The following is a 12,315-nucleotide window of genomic DNA, read 5'->3' on the forward strand; positions in this document are numbered from 1 at the left end:
CCAAAATATTGGTCCTCATAAGTAATAAAGCATTTTTTTTTTGCTAGGAAAATGAAGATGACATTAACAAATAAGATTTACTCCTAAAAGATTTTTTTCTGAGGCGTTTGACTCTGGCACCAGTAATCTACCTGGAGTGGTTGCATAGCTGTGAACTAAAGATTAAAATCCTGCTTTCTGTAAATTGTGGCATTCAGTAGATATATGTAGCAAAGAATTACTAGCTATATTGAACATGCTTATTCAAAATAATAATAATAACAATAATAATAATAACAACACAGCTGCATCCTTCTGCCAGTGCTGTTAATCTGCCACTTTTATAATAATTGCTATGAGAAGATACAAACCATATAACATCAATATCCTTTTTATACGCAAACCACTCAGTCTGTATTTTATTCCATAACTCTCTGCTCTCTCCTAGAGTGCAATTATTTCCATAGATCATCCCCTGTTCCCAGTACCAGTTTCAAGGGCTGGATGCCCATCTTGCTGTGTTTAAAGATGAAATTAGTGTAGTGGCAGGTGAGTGGTGACTTGGACAGATAATAACCATTTGTCTGCACCATAAACATTTGATGATGACAAAAGGATCAAGCTGCATAATTCTTCTCGTTCCTTCAGCAAACCTTTTTTCCTTTTTCTGGCTTAGACTAAATGTTGATAAAGTGTTTTTCAGCAGGTGCTTCCCTCCTGTAGCATCCTGGATTGCCTTGCCTTTGGGACAGCATCCTTTCTCCTGTCCCAGAGTTTCTGTGTCTTAACTGCCTTTGTAATTCCAGCAGGGATAGTTCCTGGAGAAATCTCTCCTGCTGTGACTTTGTTAAGCTGACTTCTTACCTTGTGATGAATGGGCTCTTTATGTAGCCCCCAAACCCTGTGCTTGACTCCTTCCTTTTGTACTTTAACCTGTCACTGATAGGGAGGAAACAAAAGAACATTTTTTTTTTGCCTTTGTTCTAGTCCTCGGGTTTTCCCTGCTTGGATGATGATCCCTTTCATCTTCACGAAGTTGAGCTGTTGTGCAGTTGTTCCCCGTGGCACCAAAATGTTCAACCTGTTGCTTTGAAGTGTTTGATAACCCACAGTAAAGTTCTGGGAGGAGGTTTGTGTAGCCCTCAAGCCATCTGAATGTGCAGGAGAAATTTGGGTAAATACTCCTCTGGATTGCTTTTCAGGGAGTGTGGGCTTTGAAAGGAGAATTTAGCTGAGCTCTGACAAATTTAATGATATCTCCATGTACCTGCAGGAGTCTTTCTAGAGCATAAATACCAAAGTGACTCGAAGGAGGAAGGCAGGAGGATGTAACAGAATTTCAGGTACAAAAGAGAGTTTTTAGAGTAATTGAGGGTGAGCAAATGACTCAAGTCTTTTAACTTGAATCATAGAAGTTACTCAAAGCCTTTTCTGCTACAGAAGTGTGTATTATCTACAAAAGCAGAGCACAGACAGACTTTTTGGTGTTGCAGAAGAGTGCATGTAAATAAATGGAATTGTCTACTTGACTTTCTGGTCCATGACAGTGAAAAAGACAGGTGAAGTCTTGAAGGTCAAAGGGAGACATTGGAGTCTTAAGAATAGTCTTCCTGGAGCTAATATTTGTAAATTCTGGTTGTGTGAAATTTCATCCTTTGTAGATCTACGTGCAAGTTTCAAACCATTCAACTTTCTTTTCAGTCTGGCATTTTCCTGTTGGTTCTTTGGGGTTCTGATTAAAATCTTGGCATTTGCTTCTGTGTTTGCTTTCTTCCTCCATCAATTGCAGGTTTTTGTTGGTAGAGTGTGAATGGAAAAGGCCTGCTAAAATCAAGTTTGAGGTCCCACCAAAGCACATTTCATTTTGTTCTAAAGCTGATTGTGTTCAAGTGATGTTGTTCTGTAGATTTATCACCTCTCCCTTTCCTTCATTTTTGCAACTCTTGGGAAGAAATGTTCTTTCTTTGAAAGCATGTGGGTTGACATTTTGCTTCAGATCAAAAGATCTTAACATCTGCATTTCTCCTTCACTTGCTGTTCTAAGAACTGGAAGTAATGTGAATTTCACAATTTCACTCAGACTGCTAGTCACTGAAGCAAGTGCTTGAATATAGTAAATTTTTTTTTTTTTTTTTACAGAAAAAACATTTTTGGATACACAGAGCAGAATATCTCCAAATATTCCCACTTAGACAGTGTGAAGACAATGGGACACGTTTATGGAGATGGTTTCCAGCTCTCCAGGCCTGAGTTGGTCAGATGCTATTGGTGTGCCTGGGTTATGAACAGGCTGTCAGGGCTTGAAAGTGCAGAAAAGACAAACTGGTGATCCAGTCAGCCATGCCTGGGCAGTGCCCGAAGGCTGGGAACATGCAGGAACATTCCCTGCATCTGCTCTGTTCCCAGAAAACTCCCTCAAGTCCCAAGGGATTTGTGCTGGGTGATGGCTTTGAGCTGCAGCTGCCTTCAGCTGTGCCCTGTTCCTGTGGGGCGTTTCTGTGCTTTGGGAGGGGAAGTGTTGTGTTGGTGCTCACTTTGCTGCCTGCCAGCAGGTTTTGTAACTTGCTGTGCTCTGTGTTGAAACTGGGAGAGAGAGGGAGTAGTTCTGTTTATAATTCACTGGCACAACAGTTTCCCTGGACAGGGGTTAGATTCCTTTGTTCTCCTGGAGATCCTATCTGCCTGATTTGGGCAGCAGCAGGGGGGTGTGTTGACCTTTTACAGTGAAATAAGAGAAAAAAATAGTGTTGTACTGGTGGGTTAACTTGCATCCTCCTCCAACTGTTGCAGATTGATTGACTCTGCTGTTAAGTTCAGCAGTACACTTTCAATCTCTCTTTGTTTATTTTTGTAACAGAGCATTTCTTTTTCCATAAGCCCAGCATGCTTGTTTTCTTTTTCTGCTGTCGGGATTAACAATGGCAGAGGAGCAGAAATAGGCACAGGAGACTTTTTTTCTGCAGTAGAAACAATTTCTACAGGCTCTGCCCCAAACTGCTGCTGAGCACATTGTGGGCATTGAGGCCTTGGGAGATACTGGGCACTGACAGAAAAAATCAGTAGTTGCTGCTGCTCAGAGATTCAATAGACCCTTATCATCTTAAGATATTTAATAGTTCTAATCAGAGTGTTCTTGCATGGCTGCTGAAACCAAAATGTGACTTTGTCCTAGGACTATTTGCTAAATGAGTTTTGAATGTTAGTGCTTGTTTTTAATGAGTGCCAGCAAGCAGTCACCCGTGACCAGTTGTGTAAAGCTGTTTTCAAGTGCTCTATTAAATGGACTGTATCTTTCATAAGAAGGTGACCTACAAAAGGAAAACACAAAACTCCAGGAACCTCCAAGTACTTGACATTTTGACCAAGAGGCCTAAAGGGTTTTTGGCACTGTGCTAATGAAAGACTTTTTTTTTTGGTCCAGTGACAGCAAAGGCAGCTTTGCACACTCTGCTTAGGGGGTGGGTGTGGTCAGCCTTTTGGAAATGGTGGTGTGGCTGTGTTTATAAGCTTGTCAGGGAGAATGTGAATTCTAAAGGACAAAGCTGTTCTTTTGAAATAACTCGGTCTGTGCAGGACTTAGGGGAAGTCAGGAAAAGTTTTATGCTGCTGTTCATTTCCAGTTAATTTCTTATAGCCCAAAGAATATAAGTTGATGAAATTCTGAAAACTGTGCAACAGGCTTTTAGGAGAAGTGGCATGGCAGCACTTTTATTGATGCTTCCCCCTTACAAAAGGCTGGTTGATAAAAGGTCAGTTGGCAGAATGGGCACAGAGGAGTTGCTGCTGGAAAAAAAGCAATCTGGCCAGCTGAAAGGGATGTTACAGAACTGTGATTAGAGAAATAACATTTTTATATTATAGCCTTGAACGTATCTTGGCCATTACGCTGAAAGCTCTCGAATTACTGAATCTGGCACGCTGCCCCAAGGAACATAAAATGACTTGAATGTCGTGTTAAGCACTATTAATCATTCATCTGATGAGATCAAGATAAACAAGAGCAAAAACTCAGAGTCATGTCTAGACTTTGTGACTTCGGTTTAATGTGGGGGATAACAGTGGTATTGTAAATGCAGCAACATATGTTTTGTAACTTGAGTTTTAAGAAGAAAACTGTGTAAGTACTGTGTCATATAATATGGCATGACTCAGTGTTAATCAAGACATTTGATTTTTCTGAGCCATCTTGCCTGTGTCCCTTCCAAGGCACAGAGTTTTGTCAGGGCACTGATGAAGAAGGCAGTGGGGGAGTGTCTGTCAGCAGCTGAAGGAAGCAGGAATATTAGAACAGATTCTGACTGCATCATGCTCTGAAAATTCCTGCTGATGGTAGATTCAGAGCACTGCTGACATCTTGGTGGTGAATTGGCATCACTGACAGTTGAACTTTGAGACATGGGAGTTCATTAACTCCAGAGCTTAATACTACATAGGTATGTGCATGGTCAGTTAGACTCCTGGGTAACTGAGTAATGACTCTGTCTGAGAAGAAACTCTAATGCAGAAGACTTGTGCCCTTTCTGGGGCTTGGGAGAGTTTTATTACAGATGCTAGTTGACTTGGTTTCGACTAGGGTAGCTCATTTCCTTCCTACTGGCTGGTTCAGAGCTGTGGTTTGGATTTGGAATGAGAGTAACACTGATAACACCCTGATGTTTTAATTGTTGCTAAGCAGTGCTTACCCTGAGTCAAGGACTTTTCTGCCAGTGAGGGGAGGGAGGGTGGCCAGGACAGCTCACCCAAACTGGCCAAAGGGATATTCCAAACCATGGAACCCAGTCCATAAACTGGGGGGAGCTGACTGGGAGCTGCTGGTCTCTGCTGGGACATAGGATGGGCACTGAAAGGTGGCAGAGAGGGAGATGGTGACCACTTTTTAGAGTAAAAGGTGGCTCCATTCAGATTTCATTCATCTTCTAGGTCACACACTCAAATGACAACATTGGTGACACTTTCTGAAGTGGTGAACCAGAACTTGTTTGTCTCATGTGCAAGGAGCAGTCGTGTGCAAACTCTGAAACCTTCTAGAAATCTTTAAACTGACATCAAGAAACTGCACTTTGCTTCAAGTCCATTGGACATAACTCAGTCAGAAGTGGGAAAAATGTTTCTAGAAACTTTTTTCTGCAATTATGACGACTTCTGACAGGGTTTTCCATAGTGAGGACATTGTTAAGCAGCGTGTCAGTTAACAGATTTGAGAGTGATAGTGTAGGAACTGTTAGTCTGTGTGAGAAGGATAAGCTGTTGTAGTAGACAAGAGAAGTATGTTGCACTTACTAGAGCAGGTTTTACTGCACTTTTCTCTGTAACAGGATCTTTGGCTATGTGATCTGACATTTTTGGACTGCATTCAGATGAGAAATTCTTGTACTAAATGTAAACTTTTTTTTACCTTTTGTGCCGTTGCTCTAAAAGTGAAATTTTACTGTTGAACTTACTTAATGATCAGCACTGTGCAATTGAGCTCTTGGGTTTCTTGCCCTTTGTTTGCTCTGGTGCTCTGAATCTTGGGTTTGGTATTAAACCTTTTTGATCCCTACCAAAATATGCTCTGCAATTCTCATTTAGGTGATGATCTGTCCCTGGAAGTGTGTTGCCTGGTTCTCTATACAAAGTCATATAATTAAGTCTGATTTCTCCTTTTTCATTTACATTCTAGTTTGTTACTGTTATCACAAAAGAAGCTGTAACACTTATTGAAATACAGTGAATATGGATAAACCAGTAAAGCTGGTTCCTGTGGATATTTTCACTTGTCCTTCAGATTTATTTTATCCTCTGGTGCCGTTACTCAACTCAGATTGTGTTTATCCATTATACATGGATAATTTCCATCTCACATGTACCTATACTGGTTTTTGGTAGCTTTAACATTTTGTGAATTTGCAAAGGGGGTAGGAATAAAACTAGAACGATTGCTTGGCATTTCTATAGAGTTAAATGTCCAGACTTTTTAGAGTGTAAGTCTCCAGAAGCCAAGATTTTTGGTTAATGTGAAAGACTGATGGTAGGCATTGCTGCATGTGTTCAGCAGGAGAGTGACAGCTGCTGATTGTAACAAGTTTGCTCGTTACAAACCAGGGGGTTTATTTAAAGATACTCTGAAAGGCTCTGAAGGCTTCACAGAATTATTTAGTCAAATCTGAGCTGCCTTAAAAGAAGTTGAGTAAATTAGATGATGTGAAACATCTGAGGCATCAGCCCAGTGAAAATCCCTTTGGCCTATGGTCTACAAAGGCAAAAGTTATTCTTGAATTATTTAATTCAGGGTATACCATAGCTCATTAAAAAGTGGGAGTATCAGAGTTTTCTTCTAGGCTCTCATTTCTTGCACAGTTTTAGGCAATGGATATTATTTACCCTGTATGTTTCTCATTTCAGAATGAGATTCTGTGGGCAGGACTTAGAAAATGTGTCCTAAAAGAATGTGCTTATGTTGTTATGGTCTAGAATTACTCCTGAATTTCTGATACAGTCAGCTGAGGAGGAGAAAATATGTGAGTGCTGAGATATGAAGGACCTAGTGACAGTGGAAAAGTTACAATCTGCCTTCTGAGCAGAAGAGTGGTATTCTTTCCTTTCAGACATTGCCTTAAGAACTGAAGGTCAACAGGCTCCATCAGATTTCCAAGTGAAATCTGCTGGTGGTGGTGCCTTCCACTGTAGATTTGTGGCTTTCAACAAACCCAGTTTGCTGTTCTTCCCAGTGAAATGTTCCAGGAAGGAGTCAAGGGAGGATGGGTGTTCCAGAACAGGCCTCCTTTTGCCTCCTTAGCAAGAAAAGGACTTAAAAGCTGAGCCTCAGTTTTCTTCCCTTGAATGCTAATTTTGCAGTTTAATGGCAGGAAGGAGATAGTAAAATCAATTCCATTTTTTGGCAGTAATCTGGACTGTGTATATGATATGAATTCCTTTTATCACCAAAAGAAGCTCAGTAATGATTTGTTTGTAGGCACAGGGCCAAAATGCAAAGATTTTGGACTAGCTCAGAAATAGCTGTGCTCTTCAAGCTTTACAGTCTGTTCAAATTTAAGCCTTCCCATCATTCTAGAAATGGGAGTATGTGCAGAGGGGGAAATGAACATTTTTTGGCATTGAGTCACTGTGCAGACTGCAATGAATACAGGCTTTGATTCTTTAAGGGACCTTTTTTTCCTTCAGTCCAGCCAGTTGTGTAAATTGAGGGTTACTGACTTGTTCACCCCATTTGAGCTGGTTATTGTGTGCTGCTGGGGGAGGGAATTGTAGAGCAGCTAAAAGCCACAGCAGTGCTGCTTCTGTCAAATGCACTGGAACTTCAGGGCCAGCCTTGCTTTTCCACAAGGCATCCTCTTGGAAACCAAAGGTTTTTTCTGATTTCTAAATTGTGCAGAGTATGGTGAGCATCTTCTCCAGACCTCCATGGCAGGGCACTTAGGCTGGTTGATCTTTAAAGCTGCCTTCCAACCCAACCCACCCCACTCTGTGTTTCTGTGACCTTGAGTTAATTATTTATGATATTGAAAACTGAGAATCCTGGAGAGCTCCATTAGCAGGAAAAGCCAGTAAAATTGACAGTGTGGGGAAACGATTTCAGTGAATGTTGTTGAGTCAGAATGAACCCAAATTTGTTTTTTATTCCTGTGTCTAGCAGGAATTGTGCCTGTTTTAGAAGGATATTAGACAAATTTGCATCTTGCTGTTGCCTGGTGCCTTTCTGAATAGGACTAATGGGATAACCTAGGCAGAGTGAGTGTATTTAATACTGTCTTTTTCTGCTGGAGGATCTGCTTAGAGCTGGTCAGTATATCACTCATTGCTGTAAAATACAAGATATTGTTCAGAGGAGTTGCTCCCTGGAATGATAAATGGAGGTGAGTAGACAGTACAAGGGACATGGGATTATCTACAAAAAAATTTGTTTAGGCAATCAAGTTTTCCTAGACTGGACAAATGTGGGCTCATACATAAAACTTGAAAGATGTGCACTGTGCATTAAATACCAAAAAATGCATTCTGGGCAAGCAAAATTGGGTCAAGAACTGGGATGGGACCTCTTTGAAAGATGAAGCTTCAGTGGCTACTGCAGGACTTGGGTACAGAACAGGTATGAACATGACATTTCTCCGTCAAAACCCCCCAAAATATTGAAGGCTCCAGATATCTCTCTGTAGGCTGGAAGAAATCTCCTTTTATTTATTCAAAAAGGAGAATTTTAAGCAGCTTATTGAGTTAACCTGACAGAAATAGTTAATCAGACTTGACACTGAGGAGAGCTGTAACATGGGACAGATGCAGAGCCAGCTCCCATCCCTGGCTTGAAAATTCAGGATATTAATCTGAACATTACTGATAATAATCTGCAGATAAAGTAAGTGAGGTTATATACTATATTCTCAGTCACTTTGGATGGTATTATTGATACATCATCTTGATTTTAATAATGTTGTTAACCATGGTGTGGGAATAGGAGGGGGAAATGTTCTGGGAGATGTGGAGGAGGCCAGTCTCCCTCTGTGCTGAGTGTGGAACTTTCTTGGCGTGGCCATGGGGTGTGTGGCAGCTCTCTGCATCCAGCCTGAAGGGTGCAAAAAGCTCCTTCTCTCCTTCCTGGCTTCCTCCAGTTTGTTTACCTTGGAAGCTGAAGTGTTGGTTGGAGTCTCTGATGGGCCATGAGCATTGCAGGAAGCAAAGAGGAATGTAGAATTTCCATGGACCCCTGCTTTTCTCCTCCATGGGAAGCTAGAGTGTATCAAAATATGCAGATGATGTGATAAGTCATGATAGAGCAGAAAATACCAAACTGTTCCTTGTAAAGTTATTAATGATGTGTACCAGCCTGATATCCCAGCTCAGCGGATTATTTTAGTTTTCATAATTCCCTTGGTACACCCTGAGGAAATGAATGTTTCTCTTTATTTGAACTTGGTTAAAACTCTGATCCCCGTTACTGCTTTTCTTTGATAACTTGTCTTTGTCTGACTGGCAGAAGTTTCGTTGTAGTTTCTGAAATGCCTTGAAAAAAATCAAAGGAATGAGTAAATTCCAGTACTGGATTACAAGCTGAACAGAAGTGTCAGTTAAACAGAATAGATTTTCAGATTTGGACTGCAAATCGAGGAGAAACATTTCTAACAAAGTAAAGGGATTCCTCTCCTTGGCTTACCTTTTATTACCCTGAAATGCCAGATACATTATAGAGGCATTAACACCAGCACAGTGACATTGAAACATAAAATAGGGAGTAATCCTTCCCCAGAGGTGGGGAGGCTGCAAGCCTCAGACTCCGTATCTGGGATTTAATGAAGCATGACTTAGAGGAGCACTGCTGGCTTCCAAACCTGCTGGAAACATATGCAGAATGGATTAGACATGTGAGTTGTTCTCAGATACCTAAGAATGTAATCATTTTTTAGCTTGTTCTTCTGAATTCTTTTCTCAGCGCCGTGCAAGGAGAGACTTCTTTATTTGCCAAGACCTCAGATTATAATTTTGTAGGGTAAACAACATCACCTTCCTCTGTTCACCTTTCTACAAAGCATTTTCTCTGTTCTTTTTTTTCCCCTCCAGTGTTCTGAGGGTAATAAACACAACGATGAGCCACCTCAAGAAGATGAAGGTTTTATGGCTATGTCACCTCTTCTACAAGCCCACCATGCCATGGAGAGAATGGAAGAATTTGTGTGTAAGGTAAGGGCACGTGGAAACTGCTGAATTTCCTTTTTTAGGAAGCTCCAGGGGGCAGCAGACTGTACTTGGGGCAACTGCAGTGCTAATGTGAGGGAAAGGAGGTTCTCACTTGTCCCCAAATGGGCATTTTATGTTCTAAATAGCAATACTGCACTTGCTCAGCATCTGTCTGTCATGCAGGATTAAATTGCAGGGCATGGGACAATAAGGATTTACCTCTGAGACTCCAGAGCTGATCATGCAACTCAGGTGTGTCCCTTGAGAAACACCTGTGAGTGCAAAGCAGAACAAAAGCCTTTCTGGTTCGAGGCACTTTGACTTACAAGGTCATTTGACCAGGTTTCTTCAGATTTGCAAATATTTTGCTTTTCCAGCACCGTTTTCATCTATTGTAGAATAAGCTTTGTCCCTGATGTGAAAACAATGCTGTATTGAAACCATACGTAAATAAATCCATTGTAGATTTTGTAATTGTTGACCTTGGCTCAGTTTTTGCTACTTTTTAGAGCCACTGAGCTGTGTCAGTCTCTGACCCTCCTTTCTCACTGAAAGGAATGCTGCCCCTTATTACACTGCCTCCTGCCAGTTTTATGAACTATTTTTGATTTTTTTTTACAGAGGAACCATGGTTACTTGGTGGTCTTTTGTGTATGGGTCATTTTGGTTTTGCTTTCATTGGGGTTTTTTATTATGCATCTTCGCCTCTTTTAAAATATTTTGGAGGGTGGATTGTTTAAAATGAATTCCCTCCTTCTGTTTCTACCTCAACTGACATTTTTTTGTTCATGAACTAAACCAGTTATTTCCTTGTTTAATGCATTTAAGAACCCAGCCTTTAACTGTGCTGCTTACTCTGAATGGCTTTGTTTTGCTTCCGTGCACGAGTGTGGAGAATTGATTCAAAAACTCTTGGCTTTTGTTGTTGAAACTGAAATAAGAATGTAGCTTTCTGAACTCAGTGTTTCAGGACCCTTCAGCCCTGCTCCTGTAACTCTAGCCCGCCGACCAGCCCAAGGAGCCCTGCAGGAACAGCCCCGGTACATAAAGCACCTCCCTGCTCCCCCTGCCCTTGGGGTGCTGCCACACTGGAGCCTCCATGTGCCTGAAGCAGTGCTGGAACATCTGTGCACATTTATTTCCTCTGGAGCCAGCTGCAAGAACAGCTCTGTGCACAAACCCCCTCTCTCTCCCTTTAAAGAAGAAATCACATGGAATTGAGAGTCATGAGTCTGTTGGTTGCCTTGACTGCTCTGTCACAGTTTGTTTGTGAGCTTGGGAGCATTTTTTGCTCGACCTGAATAAGGGGTTGGACTCTTCTTTCACATTTTCTGGCCCCTGTCAGTGCTAATGGGTAGCTTCTTTTGCTAGCATGCCCCAAATGCTAGCAGATAGACAGTCTTCTTGTGGAGGAAGCCAAGGTGGAGGAACAGGCTTATTTATTTGTTTATTGGAGAGAACTAGGTGTAGGCTTCTGCAGTTAAATGGAGAAGGTGGCCTGGAAAATAACAGGACATGGAAGTGAATTAAATGGTTTTTCTTTATCAGCAGTAAAAACACCCCGTAGCCTTCCTGTCCAATGGAATGCTGAAGTATTTCTCTGATGGTGCAGTTCATAGCAGTAGTTTTGAACTGGGAACAGTGACTTCAGCATGACAGTTCAGGTATAAAACCTTTTCCCCAGAGCTGTCCCATCAACACACTTCCATTCAGTGCACTCATGGGTTAACTCCAGCACTTTCACTAATGTGTGTTTTGTGGCTATTCCCTGCACTGCTGGTGCTCCATTCCCTGTTTCTCAGTGCTGTGTTTTCCCCTCAGGTGTGGGAGGGCCGGTGGAGAGTCATTCCCCACGACGTGCTGCCCGACTGGCTGAAGGACAACGACTACCTGCTGCACGGACACAGGCCACCCATGCCTTCCTTCAGGGCCTGCTTCAAGAGCATCTTCAGAATACACACAGAGACTGGCAACATCTGGACACATCTCCTGGGTACTCCCAGCTTGCTTTGATCCTAAATCTCCTCCAGTGGTTTCATTGCTCTCAAAGAGAACAAGATAGAAAGTGTTGTGGGGTTGTCAGCATTGTCATTGCACTAGTGACCTGTTCAATTAGCAGCTTGGTTATCCCTCTCCTAATTTTATCCCATCAGAGTTTGCTTAATTATGGCATTCTATACAAACAAATGCATTAAACATTTCCTGATTGTTAGTAAATGACTGTGAGATCCTTCTTTTCCCAAGTGTGGAGGTGTTAATTGGGATTGCCAAACTGTTTCTTGCCACAGGAACATGCTCATGTTGTAGCTTCTCTGAGTGGTTTCAACTTGTGAGAGCCTTGAAGGGAAGGTGGTGATGCTTCTAGAAAGAAAAGCTTTCAGTATGCATGAACCTGACACCTCTGTGCCTTGCTGTTTTTCAGGATGCGTGTTCTTCCTTTGTCTGGGCATCTTCTACATGTTCCGGCCAAACATGTCCTTCGTAGCACCTGTGCAGGAGAAAGTGGTGGTTGGCTTGTTCTTCTTGGGAGCCATCCTCTGCCTCTCCTTCTCATGGCTCTTCCACACAGTTTATTGCCACTCAGAAGGTGTTTCCCGGCTCTTCTCCAAGTAAGTGCCTGCAGAACAGGGCAGGCCAAATAGGAAACAGGTGGGAAAACAGGGCTGG

At 41.9% G+C, this 12,315-nt stretch overlaps 1 protein-coding gene across 6 annotated transcripts in view; it reads left to right on the top strand.

Annotated features, from left to right (window-relative positions):
* ADIPOR2 (adiponectin receptor 2) overlaps positions 1-12,315 on the top strand; it is a 44,668-nt gene that overhangs the window by 25,482 nt on the left and 6,871 nt on the right. For 4 of the 6 annotated variants that reach the window (XM_083859747.1, XM_083859748.1, XM_083859749.1 and 1 more), the window contains 3 exons: positions 9,532-9,651; positions 11,470-11,641; positions 12,071-12,257. In XM_083859747.1, the coding sequence (XP_083715873.1) occupies positions 9,532-9,651; positions 11,470-11,641; positions 12,071-12,257 (479 nt within the window). Of the gene's footprint in view, positions 1-7,512; positions 7,836-9,230; positions 9,336-9,531; positions 9,652-11,469; positions 11,642-12,070; positions 12,258-12,315 lie in introns of those variants that run through there. The other 2 variants (XM_083859752.1, XM_083859751.1) reach the window with 2 other exon arrangements.

Source organism: Zosterops lateralis, assembly GCF_965231275.1.
Source record: "Zosterops lateralis genome assembly, chromosome: 4".
In the NCBI taxonomy this organism is placed as follows: Eukaryota; Metazoa; Chordata; class Aves; order Passeriformes; family Zosteropidae; genus Zosterops; species Zosterops lateralis.